The 25590-nt window shown below is 39.9% G+C and overlaps 1 protein-coding gene across 2 annotated transcripts in view; it reads left to right on the top strand.

Moving 5' to 3' along the window:
- The window catches only part of Mnd1 (meiotic nuclear divisions 1), a 50549-nt gene extending 25405 nt beyond the window's left edge, over nucleotides 1–25144 (top strand). The window contains exons 5-8 of one of the 2 annotated variants that reach the window (XM_063260863.1): nucleotides 7547–7621; nucleotides 11176–11290; nucleotides 20070–20114; nucleotides 24888–25144. In XM_063260863.1, coding sequence (XP_063116933.1) covers nucleotides 7547–7621; nucleotides 11176–11290; nucleotides 20070–20114; nucleotides 24888–24994 — 342 coding nt within the window. In that variant the 3' untranslated portion in view covers nucleotides 24995–25144. Of the gene's footprint in view, nucleotides 1–7546; nucleotides 7622–11175; nucleotides 11291–20069; nucleotides 20140–24887 lie in introns of both variants that reach the window. The other variant, XM_063260862.1, reaches the window with a different exon arrangement.
- The last annotated feature ends 446 nt before the right edge of the window (nucleotides 25145–25590 follow it).

Here is a 25590-nt window from a genome sequence, read left to right on the forward strand (position 1 = left end):
TCTCGCCACACATGAAACATTTGTCATCAAAGGATCATCTCATAGTTGGCAGATCACATACAACACGTGCAAGTCTGCTGTTGTCAGCTGTTCTTTAAACCAGGGCTGTTTCTCACAGAGCCCTGTTCATGTTCCTTGTCCTTAACAGCTACTTCTTACCAGGGACTTAAATGTAGCAGTCAACTTTTTGTTAGTGTGTGTAGTGTCTCCAGTATAGATCATGCATCTGTTCTCTCATCCATTTAGTTTACTTCAGACTTAATGCCTAACAAGACATTAGCAAGCGAGAACTTTTAAAGCCACAAAACAACATATTCTTTTAATATTTTAGAATATTGAATTTATATTTTAATTTAAAATTTATTCTCCATTGATCACAATGAGAAAATGTGATTGCCTGTAAGCCTATCATCTAGTACTAAATACTGCTGACATGTCTTTTCTTTAGACACACACACACACACACACACACACAGATCAGGATGATTTTTAGCCACAAATAACAAATATAGACCAGCTTGGCTGAAGTAAGAAGAATTTCCTGTGTGATATAACAAGAAGGATGGAGGTAGCCTTCTCAGGATTGCTTAATCCTGCTGCACGCTGACATCAGAGGTTTAGGCTGGCATCTGTGACTTTCTTTGGCCTTTCCTTTTCTTAATGTAAGTAGTTACTGCAGCTACTATGTCCTCCCCTGACACCGCCTCCAAAGCGGGAAGAAAGATGGAGTTGTTCTTGTAAATCTTCTATTTTTTTTTTTTTTTTAATCCAAGGGAGAAATCCTACAATATTACTGTGGCCAGGCAGAACTGCCTTTATTTTTCCCTGAGTTGAGTTGGAGTTGCTCTTCCAGTGCTCACACTGGGAGGAGCTAAGTGAACATGGTTCATGATCTATGAAGGGACCCATGCTGTCTGAGCATATTACAGCTCTTAATTTGAGCACAGATGGAGAATTCTGTTAAGAATGAAAGAAACCAGGAGTGGCGGTGCACATTGTAATCACAGGCCTGGGGCAGGAAGATTGCAAGTTCGAACCGAGCCTGGCTAAAAATAAAACAGGGTTGGGGTATCGTTCAGCGTGAAGGACCTGGGTTCATTTCCAAGTCAGGGATGGGCAGAGAATTCAGGGCCTGCCAGGTGATAGATAGCTACCTGTTTTTAAAAGTCATGCCTTTAGCTCGATGCCATGGCTTGTGCCTGTCACCCATCTACTAAGAGGCTGAGACAGGACTGTGAGGTCTGCCTGGCAAGACTGTGTCTACTCCCCCCACAAAACAAGTTCTGTCCTTCAAACTGCATGCTTTCATTGCTTCTCTCTGTTGGCCTGGAAAATCAAGAATTAAATATACATTTAACAAGTTTCTTCAAGATTGACTCAAAATTTGAGGTGTGAGAGGGACATAGACAATATAAATTTTATTGGTAAGAAATTAGAATAAAAAATTAAGGTAGTTACTATTACAACTGTGCATACTCATAAATTTCTGTGATAGAACATTAAGGCAGAATATATATATTCTGCTTTTGTAGAGATAGCTTTCAAAAATGCCCTAGGAATTATCCTCTTTTACTGTTGGAGCTTGATGGTGGATAAGGTTGAAAAGTCGACCCTAGACTAGCGATAGAATTCCCTCTTCCGTCCCCAAACACTCCTCTGTGGTCCATGGGAGATACAGGTTGATGCTCATTCCTCCTGCCAGTCAGCCAACCGGAAAGGATTTATTCCACAAAACACTAGACCTACATGTGGATGCCATGCCACCACGTGGTGGCAATGTCAAGATCATGTATGTTTTTGATTTCCTGGAATAACTTTCATTTCAAGTTATTTGGCCTGTTTTACTCCCAGAAGTATATCAGTATTATATAAGAAATATATCAGTATATTTCGGTATCAGTAACATCCCTGGCTGCTCTATGAATTTACAAGTTTAAAAAATAATTCTTTAGTTGTGTGCTCTTTTGTTAAAAAAAAAAAAAAAAAGCACACAGCTCTTATTTGACATAAATGACCAGACCTGCCTCTCATCAGATTCAGATTTGGGGCTTATTTACATTTCCCACTGTTTATTTATAACCATAACTTTCCTACATTGTAACTGAGAAATAGACAACCACAGTTTTAACTTTTGTTAATTCCTGTATTTTTCAAAGCTATGTATATATGGGTTCACCTCACAAATAATCTCTAACATTTTCAGTTTAGCACAAGTCTCAATGTGGGGTCATCGGGGAAACTAAGTGCGTACTGCTCAGTGAAGAAGCCAGGGTGAAAGGAGTGATGTGTTGCAGGGTTACAAGTGTTCCTCCCAGAAAAGGCAAAGCAGTGGAGACAGTAGATCAGTGGTTGCTGGGGCTTGAAGGGTTAAGAGGACGGAGCACACAAGATTTTTAGGGCCCCGAAACTCTTGCGTATGATCCAGTGATGAAGGGTACTTTTGTCAGAATCCATGCAGTGAACAGCACAAAGGACAAACCCTGGGATGCGCTATGGGCTAGATAACATCCTCAGTGTGGGCTCACAAATGGTAACACATGCAGTTCGGTGCAGGATCTTGACAGCTGGGGAGGCTGTGTATATGTGGGGTCAGGGGTATATGGGAAACCTTTATATATCTTGTGCATAATTTTGCTATGAACCTAAAACCACTCTAAAAATGAAGTTTTGTTGTTTTTGTATTTAGAGAATGAGGTAGAGATAGCTGTGCAGACATGGAACTTTCTCTGGAAATGGAAAATCACAAGTCATTACATAAAGGATCGTCTCATGTGTGCCTTGAAATGTTATCCATACTCACCTGGACCTGACAGGGACACAAAAAAACAAGGCAGAAGGACACATACAGAGGTTTTGCTGGAGTCATTTCTGGAAGGGGTTGTGGAGGGAGCACAGAACTGAAGAAGCAGAGGGGATTTTTCTTACATGCTCCTGCATGGCTCAAGTCTTTAAAAATATGTTTGTATTTTAATCTTTTGAGAATATACTTACATATTACTTACAAGTGTTTTTGAAATAATTATATATGCTTATTACATTTTTTAAAACTTAGAAAGTATGTATATAATTCAGAAATTTTGTGTGTTTTCTTGCAGTTTTGTTGGTATTGGTTTTTGAGTTTTTTCTTTGTCGTAGACAAGTTCTCACTGGGTCACAGTTTTGTTTCCAGCTTTTTAAGAACTTGGCTATGAGAACCTTTCAATGTCATTATAAGTTTTTTTAACACAATTCTTTTGACTGCATAATTGTAACACATCCGTACTGTGAAACACTGACAGCATTTCTCTTCATTTGGAGGTAACTATATCGTTCCCATCTTTTGGTGCAAGGGTATCTTTAGAGCATTCATTGTTTCTGATCAGTTCCTAGTTAGAATGTTGCCTTTCATTAAAAATGTAAATTTTGAAGTTGTAGATGTTCTAACAAAACTTTATATAAAAATATAAAGCAAATTCTTTTTAAGCATAGACAACTATAGACCCTGCTTTTCTATAATGTAATAATTAATTTTAATAAAGGGTGACCAGCATAGTTGTTCTAGCCGTCACTGTCTTCCTCATTCTCTGTCCTTTAATAGCCTTCCCGTCCTATGAAAACCTGGTGTTCTCTCCCTGATGCTTTGAAATTTCTTTATTTCTAAAAAAAGAGCAAATGGGAAATCTAACACAGCCAGCTCAAATCAACCTTTCTGTTTCTTTTATGAATAGGCAGTTTCTCCAGGCAGTGAATTACCCTTTAGAAAAGATGGGCATTGTGTTTCTCCACCATGAATGTCTGGAATAGGTGGCCTGGAATGCATTCAAAGAGAAGCATGGTGTCAGATCCCAAATCTAAAGGTGAAATCCTGGTTTTTACTGATTATAAGTAGTTTTTGTTGTTTCGCAGCTGCTGCTTTTCTGAGTTACTAGATTTTGAAAAATTACTATTTGCTTAGTGAAAGTTGGGAATGGACTTACTGATGCTGGTATATTGTTGGTTCTGGTTTCATATTATAGAACTCTGCCAGAAAAGTTTGGTCTTCAAAGCTCTATGGTAGGGCCAGGAATTTAGCTCCTCACCCTTCAAAATTTACATTTTTAATGAAAGCACCATCCCCAGTACCCAAAAAAAAAAACCCAAAAAACAAAAAAAGCCCTATGGTGCATACCTTTGTAAAACGCAAGGAGAGGGCTGGGGATTTAGCTCAGTGCATTAAGCACCTGCCTGCAAGCGGGAGGTTGTGAGTTCAATCCCCAGTACCTAAATAAATAAATAAATAAAATAAAACAGGGAACCACCTCATTTTTATTTTTGCAAATGTAGATTTTTGTGTATTTCTAAATAGAAATATTACTGCACCAGTTTAGGCTACACTATTTATTATTCATTTTTAACTTAATGAACTAGTTTCCCACATATTAGTATCATGTGTATTTTAGTTGGATTTGTTACTGCAAGGAAATATGTGTCTGTTTACATCAGTAGTTCTACAACCAGCATGATTTGAAATCACTAGGGAACATGTCAGAAATTCAGATTCTAGGGCCTTATCCTACTTCTATTCAAAAACTCCTGTATTTTAGCAAGCCTCTTGAGTTACCTTGATACACACCAAACTTCAGGGACTACTTCAGGGACTGGGACATGTGATGGGTATAGGTTTATATCTAGTTGTCCCCCCCAAAACCTCATGTACTCATAGGTGGGACTTTGGGGAGTGACTGGATCATGAGTATGATACTGAATGAGCCTCCTGTTTGGTTTAGCATCATTCTGGGTGTGGATGAGGGATTTATTGAAGAGGAAGACCCACCAACCAATAGACTTGCAGCCTAGATAGAATAAAAAGGGAAAGAAAGAAGGCTAACTACTTCCTGCCTGCTGTGCCATGTCATGAAGTGTTTCTCCCCTGCCCCAGTGTCAGTTGACTATGCGTTGAAGCATCTACAAATTATGACCTAAAATAAACCTTCCCTTCTTTAAATTGTGGTTGTCAGTTATTTGTCCCAGAGACACTATGAGAAACTAAGACTCTGAGGTTCAAAATGTCGGCATTTTTGCCAGGGGCCTGGGTTTGGTTTAATTCTGTGTGCATATTTGAGATGATAGCAGTAGTGCTTCTAATAGTTGTGAAGATGAAAAACTGATAGTAAGAGCCGCCTAACAAGAGCTGCTTTCATTGTTTCCAGTGGTGAGATCTCAAGAAGTAAGCAGTGAGCCAAGACTCTTTCACTGTTGAGTCAAAGCAAACAGTTTCAGCACTTAAGATAATTAGCAGGAGGTTTTACTTTGATAATATCATTTGTACCTCCCTCTTATTAAGAAGTGTGCATGGCAACTCATGCATTTAGGACTTCACATTCAAAATATGTAAAATTATTTTCAGAATTAAGAAATTCTTGAACTCTTTAAATGCTTTCAAATTATAAATAAGACATTCAATACCTGAAAAACACTTCATTAGTAGGATTAAGATACATATCTCCCAGCTGTTGGTTTTATTTTATATAATACCTTTTTGGCTCTGTCTGGTTGTTTTAAAACCTTTTTCATATAAAATAATGTGTGTGCTTTAGTTGGAAAAAATCCTTTACTTCTAAGTTTAAATGTTGCATTCATTTTAAAAATATTTCAGGTAAATCCTTCAAGATAGAATATTAACTTTTTAAGCGTGGATTTCTTTTATAAATAGGAACAGTTATTATAAAGTAAATCTACATGCTAAACTTAGGGTTTTAATGCTTACGTTGACTCTTAAGTCTAAATCAAGTTTTTGTTTTGTTTTTTAATGATTATTTATTTTACGAAAATAGTTACAGTCAAAAAGAGATACAGCTGGTTTGGTGATGGTGTCTCCTGGGCATAACTGATGGATCTGGTTTGTGCTATGTATTAGAGTCAGCAACTAAAGAACTAGCAACAGAAAGTCTACAACATTCTCTATATATATTGGGAAGGGTAAGGATCTCAAGACCAAGGTAAAGTTACCAAATTTTTAAAGGAAGGATTTCCTAATTTGGAGCAAAAATCTAAGTATTATTCACTTTACCTCTTTTACTAATTATATCATAAAATTTCAATTTCTTAATAGAAATTAAATTCATTCTATCATTAAATTCCTTATTTCCTAAATGTTTATAACTCAAGATGAGGAAGCTGTAGAACAGATAATTTAAGGAGGTTCTAATCCGATCAAGAGTGGAGTTTCTGACTAGTTTATAGCAAAAATAGAGAATTTATTGCTCAGAATTTCCTGGGATGTAGTCACACACCCAAGTGAGATTAATAAAATCAAGACAGGGATTCAGTTCTGACCTCAGCCCGTCTTTCACGGTGCAGACCTTGTCATCTGGTGGATGTTTCATATCTGTAGTCTCTTTATGCTAGTATTATTTAATCCATTTCCACATATAATTTGTCTACTTTCTAAGTTAACAAAAATACTTTAACTGAGAGTTTTAAGTTACATAAAATAGGCAGAAGGCTGAAAGTTTTTTTCTTTTGAGTGGAGTATATGAAGTATGCAGTTCTTTTTTTTTTAAATCAGTACGGAGGATAAAGTTAGGCCTTGTGGTGCACATTGTAACCCCTGCACTCTGGACCTCTGACGCAAGAGGAACAAAAGTTTGAGCCCAGCCCGGGCAATTTAGTCTTAAAAATACAAAAGGGTTGCCAAGCATGGTGGCACACGCCTGTAATCCTAGCACTCAGGAGGCTGAGGCAAGAGAATTGTTGCTTGTTGGAGACCAGCCTGGGCTACAAAGTGAAATCAAGGCCAGCCTGAACTGCATAGAGAGACCCTATCTCAAAAAAAAAGGGAATAGGGTGGGGTGTAGCTTGGTGCAGAGTTCCCTAAGTTTAGTCCCTGGTACAGGCAAGGAAGAAAGAGAGGGAGGGAAGTAAAAGAAACAGTCTAGCATTTTAGAAAGAGTTTAGTCAAAGGTAAATGAAATTTGAGGAGAGAATTCATATAAATTAGAATTTCATGTATTTTTTTGCAGTGCTAGAGGTCAAACCCATGGTCTTCCCTATTACAGACAAGTGACCTACCTCTTAGCCACATATGCCTCCAGCCCTTTGTATTTCTCACTTTGAAACAAGTCTTCCTAAATCTCCATACTGCTTAGGCTGGCTTTCAATTTGCAATCCTCTTGTCTGCTCTAGAGCTGAGATTACAGGCATGCACCACCATGCCCTGCCTAAGGTGAGAAGCTTAATAAATGAACACTTTCAAGAGAAGATTGAAGACTTCATTTGTCTTCTTGGATAAGAAAAATGTTCCAAAGTTTTTCAGTCTACTCCAATAACTCATTGTCCTTGGATGTTTGCTTGTTTTGTTTTTTCAAATTAAAAAATTAGTTCCTGGTTTAGTCTGATTTGTGTGTGTGTGTGTGTGTGTGTGTGTGTGTGTGTGAGGGGGAGAGAGAGAGAGGAAGAGAGCGCATATGTGTGTGTAAACATGTGTAATACAGAGCTGAGCATAAGACAAATTCTGTTTTGTCTTTATAAACTCCATATCAACAGAGTTCATCTCAGCAAGCCATTTTATTTGTTTTTGATTCTCTAGTTGTCTGAAGGAAGCCAGAAACATGCAAACCTACAGAAAAGCATTGAAAAAGCAAAAATTGGCCGACACGAGACGGTAAGTTTGCCTGTAGATACTTAATAATGGCAATTCTAAACAGCCACGCAGAGCACTGGGCCTCCCGTGAGGCTGGTGCCTCTGTCACAGCAGAGGACCCAGCACGTGAATTTTTGATCTGGTGGGGGTACCAGTTGTGAATCCAGATTTTGCCAAGAGGGTGCTGGAGATTGAGAGCCTTGGGCACAGTGTGTGCCTATGTGCATGCATGCATGTGTATACACACATACGCGAAGAGCACTGAATCATAAACCCAGGTGTCAGACAATTGAAGTTTTTGATTTCGTTGGTTGTAAAGTGTGGAATAATAAAATCTACTTCACTGTATTAAACTAGTTAATATTTGCAAAGCATTTAGGAGATGATCTGTTACATATAGCTCTATTAAATATTTACATTTTTAAAGAGCTTTTGACACATAAACTATAAATGATCCACATAGCATCCTTGGACCTTGTAATATTTTCTATTTAAATGAGTGCTGACTTATTTTGTTTAGTACAAAGTGTTTTAAAGTATTATGTTAAAGATTATTAAAAATCACTTTCTGCTGTCATCATTACCTCAAGATGGATTTGTAAAATACTTCTAAGATACTGAAAATCAACATGAACCACTAAGCTTTTCACCTAGACCTCTGCATCCCTTGATTGTGGAAGAAAGGGACCTGAACTCTCGTGGCACTACAGCAAGGAATATTTCAAGGGTTACGATGGCTTTGTTGGTGGTCAGCCTACTTGCAGGTAGACTTAGAGAATGGTCCTTTCTGTAGCATATTTAAGGGAAATTGAATTCGGGTCATAGCCCAAATCTGTTATAATTTCTTCACTAACTGTCATAATTATCACTTCCTTATCTGGCCCTCATTCTTGTTTGATGCTGGCAATAACTTACAGACGCACCTTCTGCAGACAGTGCTGTACGCTTGCCCAGAAGTTGTCAGCCAAGCCACTGAGTGTCATTCCATCCACCGGAACAACACAGCTAGGGGAAAACCAAGCAACAAAGCTAATTGGAACCTTTGGCTGTCAGAGGGAGGTAGTAATTTGGAAAAGCCCATGAAAAGGTGAAATCTTGCCAGCCAGTATGTTTCCAAAAATACCTGCCTCTCCACCAGGAATTGTCCCTTGCAATGTGGTGACACTTCTGAAAAAACAGCTGGCAGGGAGGGACGTGGTGCTCACGATGATCCACGTGAAAGGATTCCTAAATCCTTTTCACTTATTTATTAAATCCTGTTGCCGCTCTAAGGAGACCTACTGTGTGCGTCTTACATTTGGGGACTAGAGGCACAAAGGCATTCAGTTACTTTGCTGATGGCACCGATTCAGAGCGTCTGGGAGCTGTCCCCCTGCTTCTCCTGCCATCCTTAGCTTCTGCTCTTCTCCCTCTGAAGGTTGTATGGTTCAATGTCACTGTCTTATAGCCTGGTTACTTTTAAATCTATGCTGTGCTAATATGGTACGTACAAACCTTATGCAGCTGTTTACATTAAGGTGCAATTAAATTTGGTTTCTTGGTTTCCAAAGCCCCAGTTCATATACTCAGCAGGCACATACTTAGAGTGCAGCCCTAGAACATTTCTGTCATTGCAGAGAACTGTGTTGGCCCTTATTTCTCAAAACACGCTGCTCTGTGTATGCTTTATCTTCTGTAAAAGCCAGCAAAGAGAACTTTTCTTCACTTTGGAGCCCAAAGGAACAGCCAATGGCAAATTAGAAAAGTTTAATACACAAATACAAGATAACGAGGATCTTACGTCACATTTGGACCACTAGGGCTTCGATTTTTGTCTCAGGTTTTTCCTACAGTCAAAGGATGCAGAGACCATGGTGAAAAGCTTAGTGGTTCATGCTGATTTTCAATAGCTTAAAAGTATTTTTATAAATCCATTCTTGAGGTGGGTGTGGTGATACACTCCTGTAATCCCAGCACTCAGGCTGAGGCAGGAGGATGTTTCAAGTTTGAGACCAGCCTGGGCTACAAAGAGATCCCAAGGTCAGCCTGAACTGCACAGCAAGACCCTGTGTCAAAAAGACAAAAAACAAAAACAAATCCATCCTAAAAGTAATGATGACAGTAGAAAATCTTCATATACTTAAAAACATGTTACACTTTTAAAAATGAAACAAGTCAATACTCATTTAAATAGAAAATATGACAAAATACTATGTGAATAATTTACAGTTTATGTGTCAGAAATGTAGAAGACTCTAAAAAGTGTAAATATTTAATAGGGCTTACTGTGTACCAGATCTTTGTCAGCACTTGATTTTTGTTTGGATTTGGGTTTTGGGTTTCACAAGTATCAGTTGAATACCCCTGGTCCTATGACTTTAACCTGTTAGGGAGAGCTACAGCTACAAAATTCAAGGAGTGTTTATTGGATCATAATCCTCAAGCTACAATTGTGTTTATTCTGATGTCTTTAATTAAAAATTAATCATCCTTTAAGTTTGAAAAATTATCTGGAACAATTTTTCAAGAAGGATTGCCATAAACTATTACTTACAATAATAAGCACAGTTGTCTGCATTGGTGGTGTAGTGGCGAGCAGAACTGCCTTCCAAAAATAAACACAATCCTGTGAAGTTATTCAAAAAGCAGTGTAATTGCTTTTTCTGGTCTACAGCCACACAGTCATCTTTGAATTCATTCAGGCGTAACTGTTAACCTCTCATCTGCTGATGAACATCCCCTTCTACATCTTTATTCCCAGTTTTCTACATGCATAGAAGATGCTTAAGGTTTCAAAGAAAGATAAGCATTGAGCTTGTTTCTACACCATCCGTATGTGTTTGTAGTCATCTTCGGGCCCCACATGGATGGGTTGAGGACCTTGGTTTTAGGACCTTTTGGGTCAGTGTGTGGATGCCTCGGTCTCTTATTAGCAGGGCAGTATTTACAGATGACCTTTGCATACCCCTTCATATACCTTTCTCCATTACTGAGGATTAATCCCAGAGCCTTCACCTAGAGCTAAACCCAGGCCTTTTCTTAAGACAGGTTCACTGGACTTGAGCCTTAGCTTACCAGCATGCCGGGATTATAGTAGTGTGCCAACACTTCTTGCTCCTCTTAAGCTTCAAACTGTCTCTAGGTCATGCATGATGGCCCATGCCTGTAATCTCAGCACTTGGGAGGCTGAGACAGGAGGATCGTTGGAAGTTCAAGACCAGCCTGAACTGCATAGTGAGACCTGTCTCAAAAACAAAAAAGCTTTAGAACATCTCTAGGTTATTTATAATACCTAATAAAATGTAAATATAAATGCCATGTATATAGTTGTCATACTGTGTCATTTAGGAAAGAATAAAAGGGTATATGTTAAGCATAGATGTGAGTTTTATTTTTGAGTGTTTTCAATCCATGGTTGGTTGAATCTGTGAATGCTGAATCTGTCGCTACAGAGAGCCAACTGTACAGATAGTACATTAATGTAGAAAGCCTAATAAATATCACTGATAGAAAATAAAGTGTTTATAAAGTGTTTTGCTTTGTAACATAAGGGATTTTGTCTGTCCTAATGGTACATAAAATTATTTTAAATTTAGGAAGAACGAACCAGGCTAGCCAAAGAGCTTTCTTCACTTCGAGACCAAAGAGAACAGCTTAAAGCAGAACTAGAAAAATACAAAGATTGTGACCCGCAAGTTGTGGAAGAAATACGTAAGTTTGTACTGCAGTTTGAGTGGCTTAACAGGCAGGCAGTGAACAAGGTTTTGCATTTTTATTGTAGGGTAAGCACAAAAGAAAGGCAGTTAAAATAGTGTCGTTTCCTCTGTGCTCTAACTTTGCATTTGTAGCATAATGGGAAAATAATGTCCAATTTCCAGTAAACAGACTTAATATTTAAGGATGTAATAATGACAGCTGTGAAAGTAAGCATTTCAAAAGTAAAGAAAGTGAATGAGATCAAAGGATAACGACATATAATATAAACTTAGGAAACTGAGAAGTAGAGAAGGAGTTGATTGTGCCCAGCTGTTTGAATTCTAGAAAGAAATTCACCATTATCTTTAGGAAAGAAAAAAAAAATACCATAAATAATAAGAGTTTGCAAGTTGCAAAATTTCACTCTATACACTGAATTATCTTTTGAAAATACAAGTGATTTTCCGCCCTATTTTAAATGAGTTCCCAACTCTTAAAATTTTTATATGCTTGAATATAAAGCATATAATGTGGGAAATGTGAGCACTTGAGGAAATTATTCTATAAATATGTAGCATTTAGTTGCTTATAAAAATATGTGTGATTTTCTTCAACTGTTTCTACCTTAGCCTGCCTCTTATTTAGGGACATTCACCTAGTGAAATGTTTAGAAAAACTGATATTATAGAGTGAGGTTGAAGGCTTTGACAGAAATTTAAAATATTTAGTACTTTAAATCCCTGAGGAGGCAGCTGAGGAATTTAGCTCAGCCGTATAAGTGCCTGCCTTGAAAGGGCGTGGTCCTGAGTTGGATCCGTGGTACCAAAATAAAATAAAATGAAATGGGGCTGGGGATTTAACTCAGTGGCATATGCGCCTGTCTGGCAAGGTAGTGAGTTCAATCCCCGGTACCAAAAAAGAAAAGAAATGTACCAAGGGCTGGGGATTTAGCTCAGCAACACAGGCGCCTGCCTGGCAAGCACCAGGTCCTCAATTCGACCCCCCGTGCCAAATGAATGAATGGACCTGAGAACTGACTGGTCACAGTTCAGCTGGGCTAGCCCGTGGTAGTTAGAATTTGGAAAAGCATAAGCTGGACCATTAGCGTGGCGCTACAGTGAGGCTTTACCACGAGACAGCCCCCTCTTTGCTGACCCCTAGGAGACCCCGTCCGTGTGTGGGGAGTGCAAGCCCAGCCGTGACACGGGGGCCAAGTGAGCTGATCACCTGGGTGACTTCCACAGAGAGGTGGCACAGGACCCCCGAGCCAGCCATTCTCTTTAAATTAAATACTCAGGGAGAAACGTCCTTGATGCTGCCCACCGAAACATCTGTCACCGCCCTGTGGCACTGCTTTCCTAATCTGGGTCAGCGGTGATACCGCTGTAACCCGGGTGAGCTCGCTGCACAGGAGGGCTTGCGGGGCAGGCAGGAAAGGCCGCACCAGGCGTCAGCTGTGTGCAGGTGCTGGTCTTGCAGAGGAGCCCTTCGGGTCGGGTCCCATTGGGCCTTGATGTTCTCGGGTGACTGGCAGGATCAGAACGGCTGTGCCCACCAACAGTTCATGACAAGCCCAAGTTTACACTGTCACTAAATCGGGTCCTTCTTGTATTAGTCTTTGTGTGCCTTCCTTGTGTTTTGCTTTTGTTATTTGGTTGGTTTGGCTTTTGTTGTTCTGGTTTGATTTGGTTTCAGTTTTTTGAGGTAGGATCTTGGTAGCCTACGCTTGAACTTGTGACCCTCTGCCTCAGCCTCCCAGCTGCTAGGATTGCAGGCATCCACCATCCTTGGCTTGCCTCCCTTCTTGATTGAAGTTTTGTGTAACCTTTGTACTATTTCCTTGGATTAGCACCTCTGCTTCCTGGTCGCATTCCCTTTATGGTTCATTCCTACAACTCTGGTCCCCATTGAGCTGCCTTAGATGTTTCCGTGAGCCAGTGGCCCCGCCAACCTCACCTCCATCTGTGACTTTCCAGTTTCACGGCCCCTTTCAAAAGAACATTGCTGCTCTCTGTCCACTGGGCCATCTGAAGGCTTGGGATAGGGACAGAAATAGGGACAGAGAATTAATTCTGCAAGCCTGATTTGCTGAGCAGGGAAACTTACATCACACCTATAACTTAAGATATTGCCATTCTTGTATCACCTCAGGGAAAGGTAATAAAACCTGAAAGAAGACATTTCAGGACCTGCAGAAGATTTTATGAAGTACAGAGGAGGCCTCTGGGGAAGAATTGAAACTTACACAGTTGCCCAAACTCTGGTACCATCTTACAACCCAAAACATGCCAACACAAATGGTACTAGGCAGGCTATGAGGACCATGTAAGTGGAAAGAAAAATTTCCTAATTTTCACTGAATCAAGAGACTTTTATCATTCTGCGCTGGTGTTAGACCTAGTTTGGTTTGGTTTGGCATTTGGGTTTTGTGAGACAAAGAAACAGGCTTACTCTGTAGCTCAGGCTGGCCTTGGACTCCCTGTGGAGCTTGGCAGTGATCCTTCTGCTCAGCCTCTGCATCGTGAAATTAGAAAATTTTACTTTTCACTTACTTAGTCCTTGTGTCCTGCATAAATCTCATTCATATTGGTATGTTTTCTTTGATTTGGGAAGGAAATTGTCCAGCTTTTAAATTCATGGGTTAAGATGGTACCAGAGTTTGGACAGCAGTTGATATGAATTTAAGTTGCACGATTGACAGGCATGTATCACCACACCTAGCAAGACTTGGGTTTCCTTTTAATATTTGTGTGCTTACATAAAGTTGGATCTGTACAGTATTTGGATCCTGAAAAATTTTTAATGATGAATCTGTTAGAGAAAATGACTTTTTATTTGGAAAGGATTAGATGAGGGTCTTTACTTACTGGCTTTGTACAACTTTTTTTTTACTCTATTAAAGAATATATTTTATGTATGTTAATTATAGAAAAACATAACATTTTATACACAGCAGATATGTAGAATAATGACATTATTCCATAAATGTAGTGTAGATGTGTGCCAAGGAGCTCTTTCACATGAAAAGAGACTGAAGATAGGCTGGGAACGCAGGTCAGTGGTAGAACACCAGGGGTTCAGTTCCCAGCACCACCAAAACAAGAGTCACTAAACTGCTCTTAACAGGAAAAAAAAAATCTGTCAGTCTATACATCTGTGAAAAGAAAAATTTTTTTTTCCAGGTCCCAGGGATTGAACTCATGACCTTGCCTTTGCCAGGCAGGCGCTTGTGCTGCTGAGCTAAATCTCTGGCCCAAGAAACTTTTTTATTTTATTTATTTATTTATTTATTTTTGATAGTGCTGGGATCAAACGTGGGACCTCACCCTTGCCAGGCAGGCGCTTAGGGCACTGAGCTAAATTCCCAGCCCCTGTGAAAGAATGTTTAGCCTAACTCCAGTTCCTATTTTACAGAGGAATGGCCAGTTTATCTGCTCTGAACTTTAGGACAGAAGCATAAAACTCCAAATACGGAACTTCTGCCAGTCAGTATGGAGGGTGGGGGTTGGATGTAGTCTCTCTGTTTAAAATCAAGCCAGTCAGTAGAGCTGTGGTTTTATGTCAAGATGTTTTACATCAGTGACAGACAGTGATTCCCACAGAAAGCACGCAGCCAAAGTCAGCCTTGTACTTGTCCCCTCTGTGTTTTTGAGAGGTTCCTGGCCACAGCACAGGCAGGGGTCCCAGGCAGAACCCCGCTCCAGGACAGCATGCTGGAGGAGTTAGGGCACCCAGAAAAGCCCTGGATATGTCCAGTGGCGTCCCCCACAAAGCTGGGGCAAAGCCACGGTGGGATTCACCATCCAGACAAGGAGTATGTTTGAGCAAGGAGAGTATTAGAGAGTGCCCCAAAATCTTGCCTTATAGGAAGGGAGTGAATAGCTGTAGACTGAACTCTTCTCTGACCTGCTTGCCAAGCCATGTGACCAAGACTTGAAAGTGTCTAATCACCAAGTAATGTAATCTCAGAACATCTCAGAACAAAGCTCACAGACATTTATAAGGTACAAGAAACGCTAGTGTTCAATGAAATAATACTTGTTATTTCTGGCATACAGTGATTACTATCAGGCATGCAGAAAAGGAGGAAAATACGATTGAAACTGAATTTCAGAACTGGCCAGAAAATTAAAATTAGGCCAAGATATTAAAACAGTTATGACTATACTCCATCCGTTCAAAAAGTTAAGTAGAGAAATGGAAGCACTAAATGTCAAATGTCTTGATAAAACTATGACGTTTGACATGAAAGGTACACTGGTTTGAAATAGCAGGGGATTAAATTTTGCAGAAAGGCTGTTATATTCAAAGACATACTAAGAAAAGAAAAACTATCCAAAATGAAACAAAAAAATTTTAACATGAAAATATCTTACCTGATGCGGTGGTGTGTGCTTGTAACTGTAGCTCTGTGGGAGGCTGAGGCAGGAAAATCATAAATTCCAGGCCAGCTTAGTCAAATTAGTGATTTAACAAGACCCTGTCTCAAAATAAGAAGTATGAAGGGTCTGGGTGTGTAACTCAGTGCAAAGGCTTATTCTCTGACTGTTTGTGTCTGTCTGTCTGTCTGTCTGTCTCTGTCTGTCTCTCTCTCTCTCTCTCTCTCTCTCTCTTTCTCTCTCTCACACACACACACACACAAAACACCTACACACAGCCATTTGTGACCTGTAACACACTATAGAGAGAGACAGAGACTGAGACTCAAAGAAAATTTGGGGCAGGGACTTTGCTGGGCTAGAAAAATACCTGAAGAGATAAAAGCTAATTTGGTACAAACCTAGTGACAGCTACAAATCTAAGAAACTTAAATATTTAGTAGAGTCCAGAGATCCCTTTTTTACTAAGTTGAGAGAACTTTAACTGTTTATCCCCCAAAACCCTTTTCTTCAATGAAATCATTGTTTTCAAATGTGCTTTTATTTTTTAATGAGGGATTTCATAGGATTTTAGCTATCATGTTAGAGCAGAGCTGATTATACCAGATTAAAGGATTACAAATGTCACAAATTGATTTGATTAGGATTTTTTCTTAATAACAAGTCTGTAACACCCATATTATAACACACAGTTTTATCTAAGCCTGTCATGGTTTATTTTGGAACACAATTTGCTAAAAATAACCATAATCCTTTCTTCATATAGACATGGCTATGTAGTATCTCTTGTTTATCAATGATGCCTTACATTTCATCACACCATTTGAATTACTCATAGCACTATGCAAACATTAGCACGATTAACTGCAAATATCCAAAAAATAAAAGAAATAATATCGTTTACAAGTAAAATTATAAATACTGTATTTAAATGCTACCAGAGAAAATAAGTACCTAGTAGAAATTTAAATTCTCGGAGGCTGGGGATTTAGCTCAGCGGCGCAAGCAGGCAGTCCTGAGTTCGATGCCCGGTACCGATAAAAAGGAAAAAGACAAAAAAAAAAAAAAAAAAAAAAAATTTAAATTCTCACAAAAACTTGAAAGTAAATTTGAGAAATACTCAAGAAATTTCCTTAAAAGTAAATGCCCAAGATACAATAAAAACACTAAATTATATGCATCTTTGAAAATTTGCCCTTCCACAAAAGCTTGCAAAAATTGTTACAATTTTTTCAGAACTCTGGAAATTAAAGCCAAGCCTGATGGTGCACACCTGTAATCCCAGCACCCAGGAGGCTAAGGCAGGAGGATCCTTGTGAGTTCAAAACCAGCCTGGGCTACAAACTGAGCTTGAGGCCATCCTGTACTGCATAGCAAGACCCTATCTCAAGAAAAAAACTGGAAATTAACTAGTGACTTACAGACTTCACAAAAAGTGGCCGACTCTCAGTAAAAAATAGTGAACTTCTGTGTGCTTTGACACCAGTTTACAACGTATTTATAGCATAATACTGGTAGTAGAGATATCCACATGATCACTTTAATTGGGTGACATAAAAACATTTGATAAAATTCGTCTTTTCTTAAAAATATTCAAGTGAGAATAGAAATGAACTTAACCAGATGAAAGAACATCTAAAAAAAATCCACAGCCCACATGCTGGATGGTGAAAGGCTGAAAGCTTTCCCATCCATGTCTACTCAGCACTTCATTCAACACCAACCGAAAGCTTTAACTAGAGCAATTTTAAAAAATGAAGAAAAATAACAAGCATCTGTTCTGAAAAGGAGGAAGCACAGAAATCTCTGCTGTCAGGTGCCAGGAGCCTACACACATATGGCCCTACCCCATATGTACGCTGTTAGGGTTTGTGCCTAGATGCCCTCCCGAAGCCTCGTGGGTGAAGTGCTCGTGGGTGAGCTTGTGACGCTCGTCCACAGATTGGGCCACTGCTGAACTGGTAACTGAATGTGATTGGGGTGGTGAAGCCTGGTTGCAGAAGATAGGTCTTCGGGCGCATGGCCTGGAAGGATTTATCTCTCCATTGCCTTGCTTCCTGCCTGCCCTGCTGTGACCTGCTGTCTGCCAGGTCCACTGTCGTGCCACCCTGCCCTGGGACCAGCCAACTGCAGACTGAAACTTCTGCAGACCGAGCCAAAAGAAAACTTTCTCTCCTTAGCGTTGTGGGTGTCAGATAGTGTGTCTCAGTGACAAGTAACTAAGACATATGCCCAAACAAAAACTAGTAAAACTAATACGGTCAGCAAGTTACATAGTACAAAACCTACAGAATCCGTATTTAGAAATCTTTTGTTTGTTTGTCTTGCACTACTAGGGATTGAACCTATAGCCTTTACACTGAGCTACATCCCCAGACCTTTTTTATTTTTATTCGGAGACAGGGTTTTGCTAATTTCTACATTATCCAAGTTGAGCTAGAATTAGAGATCCTACTTCAGCTTCCCAGAGTGCCAGGATTACAGGCATATGCCACAATATCTGGTTTAAACAATGTATATTTCTATATGTTAACAGTAAACAATCTGAAAATGAAATTAATGGGGGGAAATCCTTATTTTTCCCATACTAACATCAAAATTGATAAAATCACCAAGGAATAAAATTGATCAAAGGAAAATGTACTGAAAGCTATAAACATTGTTGAAGAAAATAAAGATTCGAATAAATGGAAAGATTTCCTGTGTTTATGAGTTAAAAGATTTAGGATGTAAACACTTTCCACACTGATCCACATATTCAGTGCCAAACATATCAAAGTCCCAACTCCTTTTTTTTCTTTTTACAGAAACTGGTAAGCTAATCTTAAAATTCATATGGAAATAAGACCCAGAAGGGCCAAAAGAATATTGAAAATGGACAAAGTTGGAGGGCTCAGATTTCTTAATTTTTTTTTCCTGTACTGGGAATCGAGTTCAGGACCTTGCACTTGCCACGCAGGCACTATGCCACTGTGCTACATCCCCAGCTCTAATTTCTCTCTTTTTTTTTTTTTCAAATTTCTTAATTACAAAACTTATAAGTCTATATTAATCAAGTCAACATAGTACTGGTATAAAAATAAAGATATGGGTGGCCAGAATGGAACTGAGAGTCCAGAAATTAACACAATTGATTTTCTTGTTTTTTTGGGTTTTTTTTTTTTTTTTTTTTTTTGGTCTTTTTCATTTTTATCGGTACCAGGGATTGAACTCACAACAGCCTGATTGCAAGGCAGACGCTTATGCCACTGAGCTAAATCCTCAGCCCAACACAATTGATTTTCAACCATGGTGATTAAATCATTCATTTGGTAAAGAATGTTTTCAGCTAATGGTGTTGGTCACAGTTGGGTGTCTACATGCAGATGAATTAATCTGACCCCACTTCACAACATAAGCAGAAATTTAACTCAAACGCACTGAAGATATAATATTTTTTTGGGCTTTGAATTGGGTACTGTTTTCTTGACTATGGCATCAAAAACATAAACAATCAGAAAGTCTAAGTTGGATTTCATCAAATTAAAACTTATATAAGCTGTCAAATAGTAGGATTTACAATATTTGTAAATCCCTTATCTGGCAAGTGTCTTATACCCAAAATACATAAAATACTCATAATTCCACAATAAAAAGGCAAATGACCTAGTTTTTAAACTGGGCAAAGGATTTGAACAAACATTTTTCAAGGAAAATATACAAAAGCCAATATGCACACAAAAATACACTCAATATTAGTCATTTGAGAAATTCAAATTAAAACCCGCATGAGATGCATCTTCACACTCAGGATGGATATATATATTTTTTAATTTATGAAATGGAACTCTTAAATTGCTGCTAGGATGATAGGTGCAGCCATATTGGAAAACAGTTTACCCATTGCCCAAAAATGACACACAGTAACCGGGTGAGCTAGCAGTTCTATGCTTAGATACATAGCCAAGAGAAGTGAAAACATGCGTAAATTATTCCTATTAGTAGAAACAATGCAAATGTCCATCAGCTGTTGCATAAATTTTGTTCCACAAAAGGCAAATCCACAGAGATAGAACATAGCTTAATATAAAAAAGTAGATGTTTGCTTCTATGAGACTACTTTCTTAACACATCTTCTTTTTAAGGTCTGATTTAAAGAAGTAACTACAGTGACAGTAGACATTTTGGAAAGGGAAATTGTTCACACTGACTTTCTATACATCGCTAATAGGACTGCAACTATATCTAAAGTTTTCTTGGGGATTTGGGCTGATTTATTATGATAGCGTTACTCCACTATTTGAGCCCTTTTTCCAAAGCCATTTTGTGTGTTTTATAAAATATATATAAAAATTTTGTGGGAAAATATAAATCTTTAGAAAATTGAGGTAATTTTGTATAGGTAAGTAATTCAGTTTTATATATCATTTTTTTAGGTCAAGCAAATAAAGTAGCCAAAGAAGCTGCTAACCGATGGACTGGTATGTATGACAACATCGCTAACAGGTAGTTAAACATGCTCCACATGGAGAGCGTTATGAAATTCGGATACCTCAATACAGCTCTGTTCCAGAAAAGATATTTCCGGAAATGTGTGTGTTGCTCATGTTTTTGTATATGAAACTTTTTCAGTTACTTAGGGCTAGGATTTTGTTTAATCTTAGGATTCATTTTATAAAGATGTATTTTTATAAAACCAGTAATTGCTTCAAGTTTAACTTTTGTGTAACTTCTCTCATGATAAATCACTAGGACTAATCATTTAATTTTTGTATATATTAGTGAAAGTTTCATATGTGTTTTCATGTAAAATATACCTTTTCAAGTCTCATGGACTCCTGCAGATTAGTTTTCCTGAGAATACGAAGAACAGCCAAGGTTGGGCGAGGCCTTTTACATGGTCACAGGAGTGGGTGTTTGTGGCACGTTCTCGTTTCACATCCACAGAAAGCCCAAGAGGTGCACAGCCCTCATTTCCGACACCATGCTAAGCCCCCTGAGGCCAAGGCCACACAGGCCAGGCCGTGGAACAGGAATGAAACCCGCTTCTGCATCTCCAGAGCCCAGCTCTTACCCATGCTCTGTGCTGTCCTCTGTTGACCCACTGGCCTGCAGATGCCACTGTATTAAACCATTCATTAACAAGAGTGCTGTCAGATCCACCCCAGAGATGTTGGAAGAAAGAAGAATTAATAAGGCATTGAGTATGTGGCTTAGGATCAGAAAAAAGTTAAAAAATAATGATTACAGTGAGTTACATGGAAGTGTGATTAGTACTGTTAAAACCTGCCAGAAATCTATACTGGTGTTTTTCAGTATTATAAAATAATGGTAATTGAATCGTCCCATTCTGGTGAGTCTGTGAAGCCTTCAGATGGATTAGGCATCATCACTGTGCTTGTGTGGGAGAATACAAAGGAGGCAGAAACAGAGAGGTAAAGTCTACCATGAGGTTGTTGCAAGGAATTGGCCCCTGGAAGGGCAGGTTTTTGGGGCCGTTTTTCTGATGCCCTGTCCAGGCCTGTGTTTCACAAAGAACTTAAAATCATTTTCTCCTAGTCTACTTTAGAATTAAACACACTGCGAAAATCAAAATCAGTTGGCCTTGTCCCCCAACTTGCCATCTTACAGATTATGATCTTAATTATTACAGTTTATTTCCTAGATAGTACAGTGCTTCAGTGCTAAGAACAGAGGCCGTGTCTGATGAGGTGCAAATAAGTGATGAGCAGCAGGTGTGAGGGATGGAGGAGCCAGTGCATCAGAGGTGTGTGTGCACGTGGGTGTTTGTGGGTGTGCAGGGAGTGTGGCTTTGAGGGGAGGCCAAGTGCAGCACCACGCCTGCCACGGGGCCCTATGAACTACTCTGTGCGGGGCACGGCCCCTGTCTTGCCTTGCAGGAGGGTGAAGCCCTGCAGGCTGTGAGCTCCCCCATGCAACATCAGACCTGCAGATGTGCTCTGCTTCCCCACGCCCCAGTTTATTATCCATTCCAGGTGATAAATAAGCAATTGCATTGTTTTTCAATTCATCAAAAACTCCCCCAGTTGGCATAACGCCCCAGCCTCAGCCCCACTCCATGTTCTTAGCTGTGGAAGGACCTGGAACTTTTTAAAGCCTGTGGAAGGAAGATATTTTTAGAATAGCAGAAACAGCTGAGAAGAACTGTATTTCCATTTGAGCTTACAACTTAGTCTTTCGAGGATAAACACATGTTGTGAAAAATGAAGACAAGAGATACAGCGGATGACAACTCAGAAAAACTCCCTGTCTCTAAAACAAAAACTAAAATACCAGTATGACTTTTAACTAAAGATCATCATATAGCTATTGGTTAAGGGTTGATTTTTCTTTGTATCACAGAGCCCATAAAATGTGTCTAGAGTCGAGAATATTTATTGTTTAATAATTCAGTGTCTCAGTTTTATAGAATGAGAAATCACCTCAGGATATGAATACAGAAGTAGGACATTAAATGTTTTCTGACATTTAGTACAAGTTAAATGCAATTTAACAAATTACATGAAACCTTAAAGTGATGCAGGTGTGTGTTGTGCTGTGTGGCAGTGCTAAGCAACCTGGGTCTTGCTGCTGGGCATTACCATCCCGCTGCTGCCCGTGTGGCCAAGTTTAATAAACCTGTGAGCCGCGTCTTAATGATGTGTGGGGCACGGATGCCATGAGCTGCCCACGTGGGCTCATCACAAATGATAGGGACCAGCACAGCTGTGTAAGTCAGAAGGAATTCTACCTGTCTGAGTGTTGTTTCTATAAAAACAAAATTATTGGGGCTGGGGATTTAGCTCAGCGGCATAAGCACCTGCTTTGTAAGCAGGCGGTCGTGAGTTCGATCCCCAGGACCAGAAAAAAGGAAAAAATAACATTATCCTGTATACCTTTATAAGAACGTCTGTGTAGCAAGAAGACCATCTGGTAGTGAATGGACTGGCAAGCCTGTGGCTCACGTTACGTGGCACAAGACCTCCCATGGCCCAAAAATATTTGATCCTGAATGGTCTGTTGGGGGTGTTGCACAAACGCTTGTAACTGTCAGTGCCTTTGTGCATTTTAAAGCTTCGGGATGTTTGTGATAAGATGCTTCCTTGTCTTTACATGAACCAGATACTACTCCTCGCAGAGGCTGCTGTATGGCCTCAGCAGGTGCCTCATTCCTTCTGAACCAGGTGCAAAGTCTCTGCCCTGCACACTTGCAGCAGTGTCACCTGAGGTCTGTTGTTTCCTACAAATCTTTTTGTATTCACTGAGCCTATGCTGAAAGCTGTGCTTGTGATGCTTGGTCTCTGTAACACGTCAGTTCAGAATTGTTTGGTAGTAAGGTAGTGATATCCCTCCCTCTTTCTGTGTCTCTGTCTGTCTGTCTTGTCTGCCTGGCTGTGGCACTCTCTCCCCCCACCCCACCCACCCTTTCTCAGTAGCTTGGAGGCATAGGTCTGTTACCTTCTGGGACACCTGTGATGCACTCTTGCCTGCTGGAGCAGTGAGCCTTGGAGCACCCGTCCAGGATTGGCAAGACTGCTGACTGTGCAGATGCTGCCAAAACTAAACACGGTGCTGGGGTCCTCACGTGATCATTTTAGAATTCTCATTAGGGGGATGAAGATTTCTTTGGAATTGTTACAAAGAGTAAAGATACATTTTAGCATCTTTTGACATCCCATAAGTCTTTAATAGAAACAATATTTCATTAGTCATATGTATTCTACTTGAGGCGGTAACATACACTAGAAATAAACATAACTCTGGGAACATCACTACTAGAGGCTTGGAATTAGACTTCCTTACAAACAATAGATTAAAGAATGGCCAAAGTCTCTGTACTCACTCAGGGGAGACACCAGAGCAAAGTGCCACAGAGTCATTTAAAATGACAGAAATGTATTTCGTCTGCGTGCCATCTAATTCAGTGCAAACTGGAGATGTAAGGATGCTTTGTGTGTGTCGAAGCCCCTCCCGGCCTGCTGGGGTGGTTTCCTCCTGTGTCCTCTCACATCCTCAGTCCTCAGACTTCTGTGCAGACCCCATTCAGATCAGACTAGGGCCCATCCTGGTCACCCCCTGCTAAGCTCATCACATCGTTCAGCACTGTATCTGGTGTAGTCCCACGCCTGGGGTAGGGCTGGAGTAGGCCTGGGGTAGAGCTCCAGCCTATGAGCAGGGACACCACCTATGCCACCCTAGAGCTCTCTGCTTCATTATCACTGCTGCCGTGCCACAGGGTACCCCAACAAGCCAGGAAACCTCCTACCCTTACGTTTTTGTGTGCATAGTTCATTTTCTTTATAAAAGCTATACAGCCAGGGGTAGTGATGCATGCTGAGATTCCCATCAATCTGGGAGGCTGAAGCAGGAAGATCACAAGTTGGAGCCCTGACTAGGAAATTTAGCAACTTTGAAAGAGCCTATCTCAAAACAAATAAAAAACTTAGAAGTGCTGGGATGCAGTTCAGTGAAGATTTTTGAGTTAGGTCCCCGTTCAAAAAGGAAAAAATAAGATGAAGGTTGTGTATGTACCTGCAAGCAGGGTGTGGAAGTGAGAACCTCCTGTGCCATTGCTGAGCCCTGGCGCACTGTGACTGGGGCGGGGGCGGGGGGGGCGCCTCTATACCAACACTGCATCGTCCCTTCCCTGTGTACGGACGTAGGGGTGGGGTTTGTTATGTTTTTTTCTATTACGAAAAAAAGATAAAGATCTGGATCAGAAACCTGTGCACAATTTGTTTTCTTTCCTTGGGATAAATTCCTTTAAGTAGACAATGCTTTTTCAGTGGCAAATGCATTTTGGGGGCACAGTGACATGCCTGCTCCTGTCTCAGTCTTAGGAGACTCTTTCCAGCTGCGGCGGGAACCCTTGCCCTCCAGGCGGAGAGGACACATTCCCTTTGGGAACAAGAGACCCTACTGCTAGGGCAAGAGTCAGGCCTGGGAGTAGGGGAGATGCAGAAAAGATACCATTAACTGCATGCCCCTGCCATTGTGAACTCTTCAGGTAGGCTGCTTTTATCTATAGTAATTGCCATCACTGTTGAAAATAGAGGGCCAGAAGAGTAGCTCACAGCATAACACCGGCCTGGCAAGCACAAGGCCCTGAATTCAATTCCTGGTGCCAAAAAGAAAGAAAATAGAGAACATGTTTTCATACAGCTGAGAGTAAGGTAAATAAACTGCGGATGCTTACATTTGAAGTATTTTATGATTGTTTTCAATACTCAAAAATATTTTTCTGTTTCTTATAGATAATATCTTTGCAATAAAATCTTGGGCCAAAAGAAAATTTGGATTTGAAGAAAATAAAATTGATAAAAATTTTGGAATTCCAGAAGACTTTGACTACATAGACTGAAATGTGTGATGGTGGAGAAGGCTCTTCGAGCTTGTAAATATGTAAATTCTAAAATATTACCTCACTGACAGTGAACTGTCATTGCCCTGTAACTGTTTGTTGGTTTATTGATTCTAAATAAAGAATAAACCACAGGTCTTCTTCAGCTTTTTTACCAAAAAGGGAAAAAAGAAAGCAGGCTGATCGCCACATTCCCACAGTGCTGCTCAGAGAGGGAACGCAAGCAGCAGCCCCTGGGCCAGGCAGTGCCGCAGGTGATGGTTTTCAGAATCACTGCTGTGACGCAATACATGTTTAGTTTCAGGAAACACGAAGGGTGCGTTTGAGGGCTGTGTGCACACATACACGCATTAATACTTGGAAATAACCTTGAAAGCCCTAACAGCTGCATTACTCTTCCCCAGTATTTGGTGGGAAATGTGTGTGACTGATACTCAGTACACTGCATCATATTTGCAAATTTCCAAAAGAAAAGAAAAACAAAAATTTTCAAATTTAGAATTAAATAACCCCTCAGGGGCTGGGGATTTAGCTCAGTGGCTCAGCAAGTGCTTGGTAGGCATGAGGTCATGAGTTCAATCACCAGTACAAAAAAA

The sequence above is a fragment of the Cavia porcellus genome, unplaced genomic scaffold (assembly GCF_034190915.1).
Source record: "Cavia porcellus strain 051 isolate PalLab524CR breed Dunkin Hartley unplaced genomic scaffold, mCavPor4.1 scaffold_14, whole genome shotgun sequence".
Taxonomy (NCBI): domain Eukaryota; kingdom Metazoa; phylum Chordata; class Mammalia; order Rodentia; family Caviidae; genus Cavia; species Cavia porcellus.